Below are 21,907 nucleotides of genomic sequence, written 5' to 3' on the forward strand. Positions count from 1 at the left end.
CCAACCCAGATGAATTGACAGGTGCCCCACTGAGCATGAAACATTCATTCTATAGCCCCGAGTGAAAGTCCTCTCTTTCTCCTCCCCGTTGATTGGATTTTACAGAAGATACAGTCCTTCCCATCTGACTTCTCAACTTCATCACCCCTTGTGTATCTCTCCTCTCATTATTTCTGGACTTTATTCCCACATCCTGTTTTGAAAAGGTCAGTCTTGGACATCTGCTATTTTGAATGTTGGTTGCCCTGTAATATAACTGCGTCAGAATCAGTCAGCTTTAGTCACGTCCCAGCCCCTGGCCTCTCTTAATACATGCACTTAGTCACATACTAGGCTGTCTGGATAGTTTTGATTTTATTAGCCTTTCTTTTGGTTGTGTTTTTGAGGCTATATGGTTACACACATGGACCACGGTGCATGTGTGGGGATCAGAGAACAACTTTTGGGAGAAAGGTCAACTCTATATAAACTATGTGTTCTCAGAATGGGACTCAGGTCATCTGTATTGTAAAGAGCAAATGTCTTTACCATAGCCCTATATTTTTCACTAGAGATAAACCTTAACTTTGAAAGAAGGACCACAAAAAGGCAGACAAGCAGGGGTCAGTTTTTGGAATGAGAGACACATCATCTGATGTTTCTCTGAAGCCCTAAGACATCTGTGTATGGAAAACAGAACATCATATTTTACTCCCTATTTGATTGCTCGTTTGTTTATGGGCACTCTTTGAACAATTAATATGTGCATGCAAAGTTAAGCAGGTGTCTGAACCAAAGTAAAGGACAGATCTGAAATGTAGGTGGGAGTGCCAGACTTTTAGTTTCCTGGTGGGACCTCAGTGGAAGCTGATGATTTTAATAAAAGAAGTTTCTAGGTGCCTGTTCTGGGATAGCTAGACAGAGATGTCAAACTTCTCATCCCACTTGAGACACTCCAGATATCTGCAAGTTCAAGTAAAGTGTCAATGCTTTTCGCAAAGCTTGTATGGCTCTACAAAGGAGCATGAGCAACTGTTACCACCCACACTGCAGCAGAGGTCTTATCTATATAGATTCAAGTGTAAAGATATTAATGTATGAAATCCAAACTTCACAATGTTTTAATCTCCATGGGTAACACTAATCTATTAAGAGGGCCTCAAGTTCCTTTGCCTTCTGGGCCCTGCCTATCTGTAACTGCCTCGGATTTACCTCTGTGGGTCCGAGTCTAATAAACAATGCCAGGAGATGCCAATGTGAAGAAAAGGCTGTCTTCTTCCAGCAAGTAAAAATCCAGTTGAAATAAATTCCTAAGGAAAGTCTCTGGAGAAAAACGAAAGCAGAAAAAGTTCTTACTGAGAAAAATTATACATACTTCACCTAGGACTGTTTTAAGAGGGGTACATTTTTTAGTTCAGGTCCAAGGTCATGCATTGTTCATAACTGGATGTGGCAGCTAGAAATGCCACAGGGCAGAAAACATAGTGTTACAATGAGCAAAGACTACCCCAGATTACCTTTAAAAAGTGATTCAGAGAGACTAGTTTGTTTTTTTCTGCTTCCTTAAATTTCTCTGGTGGAATTTATCACAAACTAGGAAATCTTTGAAAGGAACACTAGACTCACATGGCTCTTGCAGAGAACCAAGTTTAGTTCTCATCACACATAAAACTTTGCAAGGATACTAACAGTCATTTAACAGGCATCAGCTTCCTCAGCTCCATAGTTGTAGCTCCATAGTTGTACCTACAAGTACCTGCCTAGTGGGAAACATAACCAGCAATACCCAAGTGACCTTGGTATCCATCTGAGAACCTGGGTGAGCAAGGAGGAATGGAAGAAAAACATATTTTCTGATGAAAATGTCTCTGAAGGTAAATTTTTCTAAGCACTATTAAAATTGCCAATCATTATTAAGCTGTTTTTACAATTTTCATTATGCAGTATTAACTGTTGACACTGATTCCATAGCTCTGTCAACATTTCCTATCCCTCCTGTCACTGTGGTGGTTGGAAATCCAGCATTGGTGGAAGTTAAGACACAAGGTGTTTTTGACCTCAATGAAAATTATTATCTAAATATTCATGTATCTGGAAGATTTTTTCAAAAAGTAAGCATGTCCTATTATTATCATTATTATTATTACAAAGAAGTTTATTAAATATAGAAAATGTTGACTTAGAGCTATGAAAGAGAAACTGAATACTTTCATCCAGGATAAGTAAGCACATTTAATATGTGCAGTATTTTATAAGGCAGGGTGGAGGTTACGATAAAAGTTAGAAATATCAAATCTGGTCAGAATTGGTATATACATTTAATTCCAGAACTCTGGGGGCAGGAACAGACAGATATATGGGAATCTGAGGCCAGCCTGGTCTACATACTGAGATCCAGGCCATACAGGGCTACATAGTAAGAGAATCTTAAAAGAATAAAAAATAAAATACTTTCTGCTTTTACATTTTTAAACCTCTTTTTCTAAGTTAACTTTTTGTGTTCTCTAAATTGTTAATCACAATTTCTCTCTATTTTCTACCTTTTTTCTTTTCCCCATCCTCTGCCCCTTATTGTTTTATATTTTAGCTTATTATTTTGAACTTTAAATCTCACTCTACATTATTTTTGGCCACTTTATTTTATATGATTATTGATAGTATAATACCTGGCCTTAATTAATATATTTTATTATATTTCTATATCTGATTTAGCTTGATGTTGCTACTAATATGACAGTTTGTTTCTTTAATGCTAAGGCTCTAATGGTCAGCTTTCACTACCAACTTGATATAATTTACAATCACCTGAGAAAAGGGTCTCAGTGAACTTTGTCTAGACTAAGTCGACCTGTGAGCATGCCTAAGAAAAATTCTTTTAGTTAGATTAGCAGAGGTGACAATACCTGCCCTGGATAGAGCAGCAGCATTTCATGGGCTGAATAAAAATGTATGATGTGAGCTCTAAGCTTTGGGCGTTCACTCATTACTTTTGGTTTTTTATGCCTTTGCCTTCATGTATATACATGTGTGTGAGTGCCTGATACTCTCTAAGACCAGAAGAGGAGGTTGGATGCTCTGTAACTAGGGTTACAGGTGTTTGGGAGTTACCATGTGGGTTCTGGGGAAAGAATCAAGGTCCTGCTAAAGAGCAGTGAGCTCTCTTAACCATGGAGCCACTCTCTGGTCCTTGCTGTCTACCCTTGCTTATACATGTCATGGACTATCTGCATTTAGGTTCCTGCCATATTTACCTCCCTGTGATGACAGAGTAGAACTGTTAACTGAGAGCCAAGTAAGCACTTTCACTTTTAAGATGATTTTGCAAAAGGTTTTGTTTGTTTGTTTGTTTGTTTGTTTGTTTGTTTTTAACACCCCAAGAACAGGAACTAAAGCAGAGGTTTAATGCTATTCACCAAGAAGAATCCCAAATAAAATCAGACAACATATCCACACCAGTAGATGCACAATCACATCTCAAAAACACAACATGAAAAGACAAAGCAGCATGATAGTTCTAAAAGATCCCAACTCCTGAGTAAGTAAATTCAAAGTAAAAGATCCCAACTCCTGAGTAAACAAATTCAAAGATACCAAAATAGTTAAAGGCCCAGACAGAGACTTCAAAGGAAATGGTTAAAAGTGACTAGAAATCTGAAGGAGGGCTCAAGTAAGCAAATGAATAACACAAAAAAGTCAGTTCTGGTGCTCAAAAAGACAGTTGGCATCATGGACAAGAATTTTAGCAAGAAAAATGAGATTTTGAAAATAAAAAACTACTAGAAATATTGGAGATGAATATTTTAAATATCTAAAAACACAGCTTAAAGCATTACCAGTATCCTTGACCAAGCAGAGAAAGACATGTGAGATTGAAGATCAGGTCCAGTCCAGGAAATAATACAATCACATATCAATAAAGGAAATATAACCAGTCACATATGCCCATCATTTTCAAGGATTCTGTGACTTGACAACTTGATCATGAAACCAAGTTCAAGAATCCACAGGATAGGAAAAGGTATGGAGGTGCCAGGGCCAAGAAGTGGGAGTTGGTGGGTAGGGGAATGGGCTAGCATTTGAAATGTAAATGAAGAAAATATCTCATTAAAAAATAAATTAAAAAAGAAAATTTCAAAAAAAATTACAGAAGAAAATTTCTCCCAAATAGAGGATGATTAGGAACATCCAAATTTAATAGAGATAGGACTTGAAAATAAGTGTCTAGGTCACAATATTATGAAATATTAATGTTGGAATACAAAGAAGCAATATTTAACACTCCAAGAGAAACACTATGGCTCACTTGGTGAAGTGCTTATCAGGCATGCATGAAGCCCAGGGTTATATCCAAGCACCACATATACCATGTATGTTAATGTACACTTATAGTCCTAGTACTTGGAAGGTCAAGGAAGGAGAAAAGAACCAATTCATGCAAGTTGTCCTCTGAGCTACACAACACACACACACACACACACACACAAGTGTAAGAAAGAGTACGAAAAATAAACCAAACAAATAAAAGATGACTCCTTTCATCAAGAATTTTGAATATCTGATTTGATATTTTGTGTTTTTCTTCTTGTCATTTATTCTTTTCCTTTGGCTAGCTTGCTATATGGTTAATAAACCCATCTATTCATAACGAAAAATACAACTATCATAGGTCATTCTCTGGATCTTTAAAAACAACGTACTTTGGATGTTTCCAGGCTTCTAAACTTCATTTTTGGATCTTTACAGGGTTCCACTTCAATAGCACTGGTTCTTTGGGCGGGATCAAGTTCATGCTTTGCTATTACACTGCTGCCAACCATAAAGAGCAGCTGCAGTTACCTCAGGACTATGCACCACACTCCTGGCAGGCACATACCACGTGAAGACTGGATTAGCGGAGTTCACAAGGACAGTCGGGGTTTCAATATGATCAAAACTCTGCCGGTAAGAAACCTAGCTACAGCACCTTTAAGAGAACAAGTGGTGTGTGTGTCCTGGGTGAGGCTTTGGCCATTCTGTTAGCATTTTTGGTCTGAGAGCTCTAGCATTTCCATTATTTTTCAAACCTTGGGTCATTTTGAGAACATGATGGTGAGGATTCTTTTCTAAGCTGTGAAAACTTTCTGAAATAATTGTTTTTCTCACTAACTTTTCTCATTACTAGTAATCAATTATTAATAGGATGATGGTATGATTCTGGGTGTCTATAATGCATGCAGTTGTTTTGGCTTACAACGACTAGTCTCATGCTAATGGGTCTGATTGATTCTACTTCTCTTTGGGTTTGGGTGTTTTGTTTTGTTTGTTTGTTCCTCAGAAAAAAGTCTCAAAATGTTGAACTTGAAGTTTCAATTCTCCTGTGAACAGTCCCATTTCAATATAATAATTTTTGCTTTTGTTTTCATAGTATCTGTGAGTCTTTTCCTTTTGTCTTTGTGTATATAGAGATGGCCAGCATAAACATGTGGAAATAAGTGTGTGTGTGCAGGTGTGCTTGGCTCATGTATAGGCCAGTAGTTAACAACACAATGTCTTCCTCAGCTGTTTCTCTGCCTTATTTCTGAGAAAAGGTCTCTCATTGAGCCTAGATGTCACCACTTTCCCTAGATTGTCCAACAATTCCCAGGATCAGCCTCTTTTGCCCCAGCATTGGGCTTATAGGTTAGTGATACCACAGTTGGTTTGTACTTGGTTACCAAGATCCAAATGTGGGGTGGTGCTCACATTGTGTGGCAGACATTACCAATAGAGCCATCTGCCCAGCCATTTATTTAGTTTTGGTGGGGTTTTTTTTTTTTTTTGTTTGTTTTTTAATGTGGAGAGGATGCCAGTGCTTCATGTCTAATGTTTTTTTGTCAGCCAAGGGGACCAGATAACTCAATGGGATTTGGTGCAGAAGAAAGATCCATGAAACTGGTACCATTGACTAACCCTGTGTACAAAGTACATCATTAATCTACTATGATCAAGTTGAGGGCATTCTGGTGAAGGGTTCTGTATATCTTCCTTTTCATCCCTCCCCAGATCTGGGATACTTATTCTATTGTTATATATTACTCATGTTATATTTAAAAAATAAATTTAAGAATCCATTTTAAAATTACGCATAGTTGCAGCCTAGAAAAATTAACATGGTGCCTTATAATGTCAATTCAGAAGCTTTATTTGGTACATTTAGTGAAACTGGTAATTGCAAATTCTACTTGGCCTGTGTAGGTGAACAATATAGACTGTTACTTTGTTGACCCTATGAAATTCTGTGGTCTACCTACATGACTTAGTACTCGGTTGCATTCTTTTCCTTTCCCCCCCATGCTCATTATGCCTTAATTCTGAGGTTAATATGAAGATAGAATATAATACCTTTAAAAATTGCAAATTTACATAGGAAATGATTTTCTAAAGTTGATGGCCGAATGTTAAAATGTTATTTTCATATCAATTATAATCTTGTCACAATCCACTTAATGAAGTTTGATTACATTTCAGTGAAAATTATATTCCAGAATAGGTTTTTTTTTTTCTTCCTGGGATGGGGGTAAATAACTTTACTACAATTAGTTCATATGGTGCAGACTTTCCTGCAAGTGTGCCATCAGTGTGATAATTTAAACATACTCAAAGGTAAATGCACAAGATTGCTGCTGCTTAGATCACTGCAGCTTCTAGGACCCAGTTTCTTTTACTGATTTAAAGACAAAATGGAAAATATAATACAAAACGTTGTGCCTGAAAAGCAAACTAAAAATGAGCTGCTGTACTACACTTAGTTCTGTGATAGAAAACAAATAATCAAAACTTGAAACTGATCTTCCTGCGTCACTGAGACTCTTCACTAAAAGTGCTTAGACACGCTCTGCATTCACGGAATGAAACCTATTTTAAGTACTAAAAGTCATTTTCACTTCCTTACAAAATCCAAATTACATCATCACAGAGTCAGGTCTCTGAAATTACAGAAACTGCGTGGGAGAGAAAGTGACGTGGTGAAATATTTATAGTACCTGCAGCTGAAAGTGAAGTATTTGTCCAGAACGGTTGTATGGAAAAGACAAAACACTTATGAGGTGATGAATAATAACACATAGCCCTCTTCCTTTGCTTAATCCCTTGCAGATAAACTACAGACCTCCATCCCATATGGGAATTTCTATTCCACTCACAGATAATTTTTATCATGCAGACCCTAGCAAACCCATACCGAGAAATCAATTTCGCAAGTCAAAGGTAAATAATTTGTCTATAACTAACTTCTGCAGTGTTTGGTTCATATTTTAAAAATCCCTGTCCTCATTTAGATAGGTTAGCTGATATGGTACTTGCCATCAAGCCTGAATCTCAGACTGACCCCAAGGAAGTAGTAGAAGGAAAGAACTTCTCTGGACTCTATCCACACACCATAACAAACTCACCACACACACACACACACACACACACACACACACACACACACACACACNCAAATTCACCATACACATGTATACTCATGTGCACACACACAAACACTCCATATATACTTAATACATGCATACATACTTACTTACAGTTTTTAAAGAGTATTTATACTGTAGATGGACACAGTTGAGGACTCAGTGAGATACTTCAGCTATTTTTCATATTTCTCAAGGACTTCTGCTGTTCCCTTTTCAGCCACTGCATTTCACCTTCACCTATGCTCAGATACTACTTTCCAGGCAAGAAGTCTCAATGGACTCTCTCCTTGACTTCTCAGCTCCCAAATAAGTCTCAAAGGAGACAAATAGACAAAGAGCACTGTGCTTTCAAAGGAGAGAAGAACTTCCAACTTTATCTTGACTTCAACAATTCCTTGTGCTAGCATAGGCACATTTAAACTCCTACTATGTCATGCTTAGAAGATAGGCTATCTCCTTGGAACCGGACAGCCACCTATCTGGAGGTTAGAAGAGCATGATGGATCAGAGGGAAATGTTAGAGTTCAGAGAAAAAGGTACTTGGTGGTGAACCTCTGGTGTCTGATGTGTAAACAAACATAGACATACTACATCAAATTGGCATTTCTTTTGCTGAGAACTATTTTGTGTCTTCCCATTACTTTCAAAGCAAAAGTGTGGCATTTACATCATACCTGATTCTTTTCAGTGAGAGGCAGAAAGACAAAGCCTGAGTAGTCTCCCCTTAGGGATCTCCAGTAACTAAAACTGGAATCTTGACTATGCCACAGAAGAGCATTCCAGGATGAGGCAGACCCAGGGAGCGCTCAGTTTGGACAGTAAAGACAAAGAAGCCATGGGATATACCTTACACTTAACCATCGTTAAGCACTGTTGTTCAGAGGCAGGGACCTTAAGTGTCATATTATTTCTGAAATGTATGAAACTACATTGTTAAAAGATGTGATTTACAACTATGTCAAAGATGAAGTCAAATTTAGCCTTACTCAAAGTTTTATAAGGAGGCTTTTTAAAAAGCTTGTTGTACTTGTTGATTTATCTACCTTATGTATTTCCTTTGGACTGATGTGCTGGGAACAACATTCCAGCATACTAGAGACAAAGGCAGATAATTCTCTATAAGATGTAAAGCCAAGCTATTGGATGGATCACAGGGCCCCCAATGGAGGAGCTAGAGAAAGTACCCAAGGAGCTAAAGGGATCTGCAACCCTATAGGTGGAACAACATTATGAACTAACCAGTACCCCGGAGCTCTTGACTCTAGCTGCATATGTATCAAAAGATGGCCTAGTCGGCCATCACTGGAAAGAGAGGCCCATTGGACTTGCAAACTTTATATGCCCCAGTACAGGGGAACGCCAGGGCCAAAAAGTGGGAGTGGGTGGGTAGGGGATTGGGGGGGAGGGTATGGGGGACTTTTGGGATAACATTGGAAATGTAAATGAGGAAAATACCTAATAATAATAATAAAAAAAGATATAAAGCCAAGGCCTTGACCAGTCTGGCCAATCAAAGGAGAATTTCCTTTTGTAAATGAGAAGTTAGGTGGTTTGTGCAGTTCATTGGTCAAGTTTCAGGGTGAGAATAGTGCTAATATAGTTAAACTCAAACATCACACGACTTCTGGTCCTGAGCAAACAAAGCCCACTATTCCTATATTCTGCAGTGACAGACCATGCAGAAAAAGGATTATTGTCTCTGCTCTAAATCCAAGTTGTAGTTTGATTTTGTCAGATGTGTTGAAGTTCTAGACACTAAGCCAAACAGAAATACATATCAGGTTCTGGAACAAGAGACTTCCCCTTCTCCTTGCCCTGTGTTTTCATCATGCTTCAACATGACACCCCCCCCCCAGCTCACTCTAGCCTAGGCATGTTGGCCTCTTTTTTGTTTCTCTGATATGTTCCCAAGTCAGACCTTTGCAGCTGCAAGAACACCCCTTCATCTTCTGTCACATGTCACACCCCACTGTGACCTTTGTCAGTGTTTTGCTTTAATGCCCAGCTCAGAGTGAGACCTTCCCTGACCAATCCCTGTACAACGATAGCCCTATCTCTACCATCCCTGACTCCCTATTCCTTCCTATATTCTACAAACTATGCGTTACTGCTCTAACACTTCACTTACTAGTTTTATGTTTGTGTCCTTCGGTCTCCACAAGAAAGTAAGCTCATAAAGCAAAACTGATTTCTTTCTGGTTTGCTTTGTTTTTCCTGATACTAAAGGTCAAACCAAGGCCCAGGACATTCTAGTCAAAGTTTGTATTTGTTTTGACCTGTTCCTACAATATCCCACGTATTCCAGCCAGCATCTGACAGAGGACTGTTCAGAAATTGTTGAATGAGTATATTATGATGGCCCATACATATGTAATCTCAGCAGCTGAGAATCCCAAGGCAGGAGCATCAGGAGTTTGAGGACAGCTTGTGTAACACAGTATGCCTGAGGCCTCAGATAGACACAGTAGAGAGAGAGAGAGAGAGAGAGAGAGAGAGAGAGAGAGAGAGAGGAGAAAGAGAGAGGAGAGAGTTTATAAGCTAATAATACATATTTTATGAATGTTCTTATACACACAAACTATTCCTAGATTACCACACTTCTTGCTGAATTAATCTAGGATTTAAGGGCAAGAAGTTCTGCTCTAAACAGTGAGTCACTAAGACACTGAGTTCGCCAACTACATTTTCGGTTTTTCGAGACAGGGTTTCTCTGTATAGCCCTGGCTGTCCTGGAACTCACTTTGTAGACCAGGCTGGCCTTGAACTCAGAAATCTGTCTGCCTCTGCCTCTGCCTCCTGAGTGCTGGGATTAAAGGTGTGTGCCACCACACCCGGATCCAACTACATTTTCTTTCAAAGATAAGAACCTGTCTTCTTACTATGCCAAGTTCCTCCATTGACATAAGACGTTTTTGCTTAGATATCCTTACTTTGCATTGATTCCTCCTGCTGCTTTATACCTTGGACCATCTGCCTCTAGACCATGCTCAGCCTCATGGGTTGGGGATGGGGTGGCAGAGAATCAATGGCTTAGATTCCAGGAGCAGGTGAGAACTCCACAGCAAGCTCATGAGAATGCTTCCAAAATCTCCTTTATTAGTTCTCCCGGAGCACCCGTTATACCTTCAACCTGTGTCCCATTGGACAACCTTGTGCACACAAGTCAGAGAAACTCACTGTGAAAGGAAAAGTCATAACAAGGAAATTGTGTCTTTTTTGCAATGTTTATGAATAAAATGTCCATGAATAACCTGAAAGAATTATGCAGAAATATCGTTTCATTACAATTTTCTTCATCTCATCTCCTGGATAAGCACTTTATGAAAATCTACACCCCCAATGACTCTTATTTTATCATTAATGAATTTTCTTCTAAAATTCTTGAAACTTTATTATTCAGAGAATAAATGTTTCCTAAACACTCATTTTGGAAAAACTACAAATTATAAAAACAAGTCAACATCTGTCGCTTCTGCCTACAGGAAACTGGCAAATACAAGCAGTGTGCTAATGTTTCCAGTCGGGCCATGTGCAAGTGCTCAGAACATCAAAAGTTCTCACATGCTGTTGCTTTCTCAGATTGCAAAGAAAAGGTAAAGCAATTTATATGACCTCACGATGGAGCGGTTTCCTGTTCCTGTGAGGGGAAATGTGCCTTTTAGTTAGACATAACTGCTCACAACCTGCTATTACTCCAGTTCTTGAGCTCTGAGGCCCTCTTCTGGCTTCTACTGGCAGTGTATTGACTCAGCTTAGAGACAAAAATCCATATACATAAAACCAATGCTTTTTTAAAAAAGCACAATAAAATTTCACATGTGGAAATAACATCTACTATGACCTAGAACTAAATATGACCCCACTAAAAGGATCTGACTCTTGTACATGGAAGAGTTAGTTATCAAAACTTATCTCTAATGTAAAACAAAAATACCTACTCTGAACTCTTTGTTGCATGCAACACATATAAAGAAAGATACATGTATATTAACGCACACACAATTAACACTAGTAATAGTAATATTAATAAATTAATTTAACTTACTCTAATTCTTTTTGGTTTGTTGGATATTATTCCCTTTCCTGGTTTCCCCTCTGAAATCCTCCTATCCCAGCTCCCCTCACCCAGCTTCTATGAAAGTGCTCCCCCAAACCCATCCACTCCTACCTCACCACCCTGGCATTCCCCTATACTGAGAAATCCAGCCTTCACAGGACCATGGGCCTCTCCTCCCATTGATACGAGACAATTCCATCCTCTGCTACATATGTGTCTGGAACATGTGTCCTGTTTGGTTGGTGGTTTAGTGTCTGGGAGCTCTGGAGGGATCTGGTTGGTTGATATTGTTTTTCTCCCTATGTGGTTGCAAACCCCTTCAGTCCTTCAGTCCTTTCTCTACCTCCTCCATTGGGATTTCCAGGCTCAGTCCAATGGTTGGCCATGAGCATCTGCCTCTGTATTTGTCAGGCTCTGGCAGAGCCTCTCAGGAGACAGCTATGACAGGCTCCTGTCAGCAAGCACTTGTTGGCATCCACAATAGTGTCTGGGTTTGGTGTCTGTATATGGGATGAATCCCCAGGTGGGGCAGTCTCTGGATGGCCTTTCCTTCAGTCTCTGCTCTACACTTTGTCCCCATATTTCCTTTAGACAGGAGCCATTTTGAGTTAAAGGTTTGGAGATGAGTGAGTGGCCCCACCCACCAATTGGGAGCCTTGCCTAACCTCTGGATATGGTCTCTACATGTTCTCCCTCTCCTTGAGCATTTCAGTAAATCTCATCTCTGTTGGGTCCTGGGATCCTCTTGCTTTCCTGGCATCTGGGACTTGTTGGTGGCGACCCCCCAGTTCCCCATCCTCCATTGCTCAACACATCTGTTCAAATTCCTGACCCTCTGTATATCATCCCTGTCTTTCTCCTTCCATACCTGATCCTGCCCCATTTTCCCCCCTCCCCCTCCTTTCTTCCTCCCAAGTACCACTTCTACTAGTTTACCTGTTTTCTCCTGTATTTCTTTATGGGAGTTATTTATGTTCTTCTTAAGATCCTCTATCAGCATCATGAGATGTGGTTTTAAAACCAAGTCTTGCTTTTCTGGTGTGTTGGGGGTATCCTGGACTTGCTGTGGTGGGAGAACTAGGTTCTGATGATGCCAAGTAGCCTTGGTTTCTGTTGCTTAGGTTCTTGCACTTGCCTCTTGCCATCTGGTTATCTTTGGTGTTAGTTGGTCTTGCTGTCTCTGACTGGAGCCTGTCCCTCCTGTGTGCCTTTGACCCTATGCTCTTAGGTATGTCAGTACTCCTGGGAGACCAGCTCTCTCTGGATGGGATTTGGATGTGGAGAGCTGTGTCACAGGATTAGCTCTGGGGCACTAATGGCAACCAGATGGACCCTGCCCCTAGCAGTTTCCTGGTTCTTGTGTCTTGTGTGCTCCTGGTAGGTCTCTCTTTGACCGTTTACTGGAGCAAAAACTGGTGGTTACTCATCTGTGCTCTCTCATGTGATTTAGCAGTGCCTCTTCTGGATATACATCCTAAGGACTTAGTCAACACACCACAGAGATGTATGCTCACACATGTTTATTGCTGCAGTACTCACAATCACTAAGAAATGAAACTATCTTAAATGTTCATGGATCCAAGAGCATTTTTCAGCACTAAAGAAAACAAACTATGAAATCATGATATTTTCAGGAAAAGTACCTTTTGATAGTACTGCAGATCATTGTGTTTAGGGAAATAAGTCAGGCTTAGAAGAGGAGTACTATGTTTTTCCTCATATGAAGATTACACTTAAATTTATATTGGGGAAGTAGAAAGTAGAAAAGCAACCACATAAGAGGAGTAGAAGATCTTAAATTTTGGTACACAGATAAGAGTATTTCTGTGACATAAAAGCAGAAAGAAGCTCTGCTTGGGGAGAAGAAGGTTATTTCAGAGAAGAGGGTGCAAAACAAAAACCCAATGTACAATGACAGTGAAGATAATTTCATGATATTTGTACGTAAGATTATGTGTGTGTGTATAAGAAAACTACATAATGACACATATCACTTTGTATACTAACTTCAGAGGTTTTAAAAGTTATGAATCTCATTACTATGTATGCTGCCTTGGAATTTTCAAGAATTTGGTTGTGATAGACCATTTCCATGTCTGAAAGGCAGTGATCCTAAGAATCATTCCACTTAGAATAGCCAAGGTTCTGCAAACATTTCTTTCATTTCCTAGCCAGAAATAATAGTATTGAATTTTCCATTCTTATACGCATTCATGGAATTTGTATTTTAGGTTCATCGTTTCAAGTTTCCAGTCACACAATACCCAGTTGTTTTGGAAATTTTCAGTGAAAGAGATAAAGTCTCCGCAGAACCTCCATATTTAGTTACCATGACTGAAGTGAATATGAGGAAACACTGGCAACTAAGTATGGCTTTCTCCCTCCTCTGCTTATCTTACAAGTCATTCTCTTATTAGTGGTTTTCAAAAATGAGTGGACTGCAAAGCCTGTTCACATGAGAAATAGCCAGGAGAATTTGGAAAAGGAGTTGAGTCCCAGGCATGTTCATATTCACCATTGTCGTGTCCTTTTTTGTTTCCATCACATCTGGTATACTGAATTCAATTGACTAAGATCATTTTCTTATATGAACTCAGGACTGGAGATATTGCTCAGTATTAAAGGAGTATATTGCTCTTATAGAGAACTCAAGTCAACTGACATAATGTCTGTAACTCCAGCTGCAGGGCGTCCTATGTCTCTACCCACATACGAAAATAATTAAAAACAAATATTTAGCAAATAATTTGCCGGAAACAAGTGAATCTGAAAGTCATGTTGTAGATTAGTAGCAATGATGATCGAGCTCGTGCTCTGTACCTGTTGTATCTATCTTTACTAATCACTATCACAGCAGTTACCAAAATGTTCTAAGTGTTTGCATGTAGTCTGCAGGATATGTTTCTAATTATGTAAGTAAAGTTTCACAAAGATTTTTTTTTTTAGTTGAATGTGGTAACACACAGTTATAATCTCAGCAATTGGTGGGTAACGGAGGGAGAGTCAGAAGTTCAAGGTCAGTTTCAGTTCTATAATGAGATAGGACCAGCCTGGGCTAGGTGAGACATTGTTCCAAAAAGAAAGAAGAAGAAGAAGAAGAAAAAAAAGGAAAGAGAAACAAAGAGAATGGGGATTTTGCAGCAAAAGATCTAAAAAGAAACAGGCACATTTTACAACATAAAAGGAAATTTATTTAAGTTCAGTTTTACCCCAAAGATAAGATTTTTACTTGTGTGAATATTTTTAGGTAATTAATAGATAGATAAATCAATAAACAGATACATACATACATACATACATACATACATACATGTACACACACACACACACACACACACACACACACACACACACGGATAAAACATCTGGGACAAAACTCAGTGGTAGAATGCTTATCCAGAATGCTTAAAGCCCTAGGTTCAATTCCAGTGTTGCCCAACAAAAAAGACAGGAAGATGGCAGAGCGGTCTTGTGAAGTGAGTAGTTGAACTGAATCAAAATTTGATTAGCCACCACTATATCACTCACTAAGTTTGCAGACATGTCAGTGAGTCTTACTCTGACAATATAATGCTTTCTTGAAATGAAAACTCCAGTCATGAAAATAAAGCTCCCATTTTTCATAATTAATATTCCCAGTTTCTGTGGTTCCCTGGTTTCTCTTACCAGGTTTGGAGAATTGACTTTTAAATATGTAAGCATTTTAAAAGCAGAGTGTTTAATTAGTGAGTTAGCAGTGGTGGCAGAATCCCCAAGGGAAATCAGCTAAGAAGACAGTCAGAGCTTTAATTATTTTTTTTAGCTCCTGTCCCAATTACATTACTGTGGTTTACAACACCTACACCAGCTTACTTATTTAGAAAAAATGAAAATTTAGGCGGGGAGAGCTATATACTTCCCTTGGAGAATGCTTTAGTGATTCTATTGTGCAAGTTTACTTCCATCTTAGTCAAATCATTTCCCCACCACTATGAAAAATGCAAAGTATTTTCATGTCAGGAATGGCTTCTTATAAATCAGAGACTAGAAAAAAGAACTCAGCCTGAAGCAAAGAGAGCAGAAGCCCTCTGCTTAATGATGGCCATATTGGAGCAATGTGAGCAGTTAAGTGAATTCCACATGAAGAGAACTGAGTATGTAGTTTGGTGGTAGAGTTCTTGTCTACTAGGAACAAGGCACTGGGCTTCAATTCCCCAGTACCAGAATATCTTTACTTTTGATGAATATGGGTGTTTTATCTGTATGTCTGGGCATTACTTGCATACCTGGTACCCTCAGAAGCCAGAGGAGACTGAGAATCAAATCCCCTAGAACTGGTGTTGCAGATGGTTGTGAGTTGCCACATAGGTATTCAGAATCAAACCCAAGTCCTCTACAAGAATAAGCAGTGCTCTTAATCACTCAACCATATCACCAGCCCTAAGTACCAGACATGATTTGAAAATAAAAATAAACAATTTTCCCTTGGGCCCATACCTACACTTTGGTCTGTATTATTTTCTGCAATTCTTTGAGATGTCCATACATATGCTGTGGGTATTTTTACTGTCTTCTGGCTGTCTCTTTTCTTAGCTGTTCTTCTTTAGTTTATATTAAATTATCTTGGGAAAACACAACTCTAAAGATACAACTCAAAACTAAGAGCATGAGTTCCTTAGTCATGTCACATGATAAAATATTTTGTTGTACCTTACTTCATGTAACAGTAAGATATGAAAATATAAGTGTGCTTAAAAAGTATTCCCTGTATTTCAGAACACAGTGAGCCAGAAAACGTTAAGAAAATGAAGCACTACTTAGAGCCACTGCTTAAGACTCCAGTGTATAATCCTTTAGGTCTCAACCTAACCATACAGGTAAGTTGACAGCATTATCATTTTTACCATGTAGAGTTCAAAGTAGACATTGTATGCTATCATGCTAATCATTTTTACCATGTAGAGTTCAAAGTATACAATGTATGCTAAAGTAGGATTGAAAGATTACAAGCTTGAGCTCTTTGTATATATTGGATATTAGTCCCCTATCAGATTTAGGATTGGTAAAAATCCTATCCCAATCTGCTGGTGGCCTTTTGGTCTTATCTTTTTATAATTAGGTATTTTTCTTCATTTACATTCCAATGCTATCCCAAAAGTCCCCCATACCCTCCCACACCACTCCCCTACCCACCCACTCCCACTTCTTGGCCCTGGGGTTCCCCTGTACTGAGGCATATAAAGTTTGCAGACCAATGGGCCTCTCTTTCCACTGATGGCTGAGTAGGCCATCTTCTGATTCATATGCAACTAGAGACATGAGCTCCGGGAGGGGTGGGGGTACTGGTTAGTGCATATTGTTGTTCTACCTAGAGGGTAGCAGATCCCTTTAGCTCCTTGGGTATTTTCTCTAGCTCCTCCATTGGGGGCCCTGTAATCCATCCAATAGCTGACTGTGAGCATCCACTTCTGTGTTTGCTAGGCCCCAGCATAGCCTCACAAGACATAGTTATATCAGGGTCCTTTCAGCAAAATCTTGCTAGTGTATGCAATGATGTCAGCGTTTGGAGGCTGATTATGGGATGGATCCCTGTACCACATTTTCTGTATCCATTCCTCTGTTGAGGGGCATCTGGGTTCTTTCCAGCTTATGGCTATTATAAATAAGGCTGCAATGAACATAGTGGAGCATGTGTCCTTCTTACTGGTTGGAACATCTTCTGGATATATGCCCAGGAGAGGTATTGCAGAATCCTCTGGTAGTACTATGTCCAATTTTGTGAGGAATCACCAGACTGATTTCCAGAGTGGTTGTACAAGCTTGCAATCCCACCAGCAATGGAAGAGTGTTCCTCTTTCTCCACATCCTCGCCAGCATTTGCTGTCACCTGAATTCTTGATCTTAGCCATTCTGACTGGTGTGAGGTGGAATCTCAGGGTTGTTTTGATTTGCATTTCCCTGATGATTAAGGATGTTGAACATTTTTTCAGGTGCTTCTCAGCTATTCGGTATACCCTCGGTGAGAATTTTTTGTTTAGCCCTGTACCCCATTTTTAATGGGGTTATTTGATTTCTGGAGTCCACCTTCTTGAGTTCTTTATATATTGGATATTAGTCCCCTATCTGATTTAGGATAGGTAAAGAACCTTTCCCAATCTGTTGGTGGCCTTTTTGTCTTATTGACGGTGTCTTTTGCCTTACAGAAGCTTTGGAGTTTTATGAGGTCCCATTTGTCAATTCTTGATCTTACAGCACAAGCCATTGCTGTTCTATTCAGGAATTTTCCACCTGTACCCATATCTTTGAGACTTTCCCCCACTTTCTCCTCTTTAAATTTCAGAGTCTCTGGTTTTATGTGGAGGTCTTTGATCCACTTAGACTTGAGCTTTGTACAAGGAGATAGGAATGGATCAATTCTCATTCTTCTACATGATAACCACCAGTTGTGTCAGCACCATTTGTTGAAAATGCTGTCTTTTTTCCACTGGATGGTTTTAGTTCCCTTGTCAGAGATCAAGTAACCATAGGTGTGTGGATTTATTTCTGGGTCTTCAATTCTATTTCATTGATCTACTTGTCTGTTGCTGTACCAGTACCATGCAGTTTTTATCACAATTGCTCTGTAGTACAACTTGAGGTCAGGCATGGTGATTCCACCAGAGTTTCTTTAATTGTTGAGAATAGTTTTTGCTATCCTAGGTTTTTTTGTTATTCCAGATGAACTTGCAAATTGCCTTTTCTAACTCAGTGAAGAATTGAGTTGGAATTTTGATGGGGATTGCATTGAATCTCTAGATTGCTTTCAGCAGGATAGCCATTTTGACTATATTAATCCTGCCAATCCATGAGCATGGGAGATCTTTCCATCTTTTGAGATCTTCTTCAATTTCGTTCTTCAGAGACTTGAAGCTCTTATCATACAGATCTTTCACTTCCTTAGAGTCACACTAAAATATTTTATATTATTTGTGACTATTGTGAAGCGTTGTTTCCCTAATTTCTTTCTCATTCTGTTTATCCTTTGTGTAGAGAATGGCCACTGATTTGTTTGAGTTTATTTTATATCCAGCTACTTCACTGAAGCTGTTTATCAGGATTAGGAGTTCTGTGGTGGAATTTCCAGAAATTCAAATAACCCCATTAGTAAATGGGGTACAGAGCTAAACAAAGAATTCTCAAGTGAGGAATACTGAAGGGTCAAGAAGCCCTTGAAAAACTGTTCAACATCCTTAGTCATCAGGGAAATGCAAATCAAAACTACCCTGAGATTCCACCTCACACCAGTAGGAATGGCTAGGATTAAAAATTCAAGTGACAGCAAATGCTTGCGAGAATGTGCAGAAAAAGGAACAGTCCTCCATTGCTGGTTGAATTGCAAGCTTGTACAACCACTCTGGAAATCAGTCTGGCGGTTCCTCAGAAAACTGGAAATTGTACTACTGGGAGATCCAGAAATTCCTCTTCTGGGCATATAACCAGAAGATGTTCCAACTGGTAAGAAGCATACATGCTCCACTGTGTTCATTGTAGCCTTATTTATAATAGCCAGAAGCTGGAAAGAACCCAGATGTCTCTCAACAGAGAAATTGATACAGAAAATGTGGTACATTTATACAATGGAGTACTACTCAGCTATTAAAAACAATGAATTTATGAAATTCTTAGGTAAATGGATGTATCTGGAGGATATTATCCTGAGTGAGGTAACCCAATCACAAAGAAGTCACTTGTTATGTACTCAGTGATAAGGGGATATTAGCCCAGAAACTTAGAATAACCAAGTTACAATTTGCAAAACACAAGAAAATCAAGAAGAAGGAAGACCAATGCTTGGATACTTCATTCCTCCCTAGAACATGGAATAAAAAACTCATGAAAGGAGTTACAGAGACAAAGTTTGGAGCTTAGACAAAAGGATGGACCATTCAGAGACTGCCCCACCCGGGTGTCCATCCCATAATCAGCCACCAAACACAGACACTATTACATTTGCCAGCAAGACTTTGCTGAAAGAACCCTGATATAGTTGTCTCTTATGAGGCTATGCCAGTGCCTGGCAAATACAGAAGTGGATGCTCACAGTCATCTATAGGATGGAACACAGGGCCCCCAATGGAGGAGCTAGAGAAAGTACTCAAGGGGCTGAAAGAGTCTGCAAACCTTTTTCCATTGTTGTAGAACAACAATATGATCTAATCAGTACCCCCAGAGCTTGTGTCTCTAGCTGCATATGTATCGGAAGATGGCCTAGTCGGCCATCATTGGAAAAATCTTGGTCTTGCAAAGTTTATATGCCCCAGTACATGGGAATGCTAGGGCAAGAAGTGGGAGTGGGTGGGTAGGGGAGCAGGTCAGGGGAACTTATGGGCTAGCATTTGAAATGTAAATGAAAAGAATATGTAATCAAAAAATTAAAAAAAGAAAGATTACAGGCTGATGAATGGTGCAAATAACAGCTTTAAAGTATATAGAAAATCTCTATTTTTTAAAATTTTCCCTTGGTTTCTTATTCCTAAATGAATCAGAATATTGTGTGGAACATTAATTTACTATTTTGAAAGAGGTGGCCAGATCAATTGGCTTAGGGGAAGCAGAAAAGTTGTTTCCACTATCCAGGGATCTCAGGGATACACAGAGCCCAGATAAATGTGGAAAACAAGGGGAATGCAGAAGAGATACAATAAAGCCACAGAAACTTAGTGGTGACTCAAAGTGTTCATGAAAGCCATGGTGTTTTATGTTTTAGTTTCATTCTCATAGATGTGGTCTCATAGAAGTGGCTCTCCTGGGTGCTTTTGTTGAAATGAACACACATGTTGAGGATGATCATCTATGTTTGTTCCACAGGGCTCTGAACTGTTTCACTTCAAGGTGTCTGTGGTTCCTGGAGTCAGCTTTTGTGAGTTAAGTGAAGAATTTCAGGTATAGTAAATGCATGATGTACAAAATGAGATGAGTGGGAAAATGACACAAGTCTTGTCAACCTAACTTATGGATAAAGATAACAGGGGCAGCTTTTATGTTCTGCATAAAGGTTGGACATTGTGTGGCAGAGATCAAAGTGTGGGTGGTAGGGGATGCTAAATGTCCACAGAATTATGGGTGGAATTTGGCTGTGTGCTTAGTTGTGGGAATCACATAAAGACTTTTGTTTTTCTTTCAGATTTATGTCGACGAAGTCCCATTGCCTTTTCCAGGACACGCACTAATAGCTGTTGCAACATCTGTAGTGCTAGGAGGATTAATTTTTCTAGCATTTTTGTTCAAACTGCGTAAAATCCATGTACTGAGAGCATTGAAGAGATGTGTTACGCGAAATACTGTATTCACTTCAAGTACAACTGTCAGCTCATCTGTATAATTAACAAATGATACTTGATTATCTTTGAATCCTAGTTTCATTAAACATGTTTATATGTTTATATTTTTAAAATGTGCATTTGGTACAATGCTATATAATTACTACACTATTATAATTCTAGTTTCTGATGGTCAGCAGTTCCACATTGCATTTTCTAATTTTTAAAATACATAAAATGTTGTTTTAGCACTTACATTACTTACTGGAATGGGTTTTTTTTTTTTGGATTGTTTTCCTAAATATAAAGTGATAACCAATTCTGTGTGGAATGGGTTTTCTGCAATATATAGCTCTTAAGTTCTAGAGACCATTTTGTAGGGCCAGGTTCTAGATGGAATTGTGGTATAGTGAGGGCATCATTATAAAATGGAGTCAGGTATGGAGAGGCTCATCAGTGCAAGAGGAAATAGGGCAATATTGTACGTTCTCAAAGTCTTTCCTCAAGCTTCTCTACTGTCTAGTTGTGGGTTTCTGCATCTGTGTCTGAAATAATTCCTTGTAGCCTATCAGTGTTGGGCCCCATTTTGGCCCTGGTTTGGCTTTGAGGACAAACTTGAGTCTGGGTTGACTTTCTGTGGCCTTGTGGGAGAGCCTAAGCTTGGCTCGAGTTTTGAGACTGGTCCCAGTCACGTATCACTCAGAAAGACCTGTTTGGTCCTGCCTCTGCCCTGCTGTTGCTGAGGTAGAGCTTTGCTGTTGGCCTTGTCAGACACTCCATACCCTCTGTCACCCTTCCCTGCCTCTTACTTACCCCACCAAAAATCCCCCTCCCTATGTTCCGAACTTATACAAGCAAGAGGTTGATGTCATAAAATTGAGTTCCTGCTTCAACAAGACTCCCAGCTCATTGTGTTTCCTTTAGCCCATCGACACTCACCATTCTGCTCAGCCCCAGAGAGACCACGGTGGGACCTGGACCTCTCTCTTCTTGGCTGAACCTGCTGGCAAAGAGCCGGCATATCAGACCATCAAGAATTAAAACTGGAATTTAACAACAGAAAGCCTACAAACTCATGAAAACCGGACAACTCCCTGCTCAATGATCTCTGGGTCAAGGAAGAAAAAAGAAATTAATGACTTTCTCAAATTCAGTGAAAATGA

General features: G+C 39.3%; 1 protein-coding gene across 1 annotated transcript in view; it reads left to right on the forward strand.

Annotated features, from left to right (window-relative positions):
* The window catches only part of LOC110288505 (cation channel sperm-associated protein subunit beta-like), a gene marked incomplete at its 5' end in the record, with an annotated part of 40,268 nt that extends 19,411 nt beyond the window's left edge, over positions 1–20,857 (forward strand). The window contains 8 exons of the mRNA XM_021154831.1: positions 1,951–2,090; positions 4,723–4,920; positions 7,093–7,203; positions 10,892–11,002; positions 13,698–13,833; positions 16,222–16,322; positions 20,293–20,367; positions 20,609–20,857. Of these exons, the coding sequence (XP_021010490.1) occupies positions 1,951–2,090; positions 4,723–4,920; positions 7,093–7,203; positions 10,892–11,002; positions 13,698–13,833; positions 16,222–16,322; positions 20,293–20,367; positions 20,609–20,806 (1,070 nt within the window). The remainder of the gene's footprint in view (positions 1–1,950; positions 2,091–4,722; positions 4,921–7,092; positions 7,204–10,891; positions 11,003–13,697; positions 13,834–16,221; positions 16,323–20,292; positions 20,368–20,608) is intronic.
* Positions 20,858–21,907: the final 1,050 nt, after the last annotated feature.

The sequence above is a fragment of the Mus caroli genome, unplaced genomic scaffold (genome assembly GCF_900094665.2).
Source record: "Mus caroli unplaced genomic scaffold, CAROLI_EIJ_v1.1 scaffold_9808_1, whole genome shotgun sequence".
NCBI lineage: Eukaryota > Metazoa > Chordata > Mammalia > Rodentia > Muridae > Mus > Mus caroli.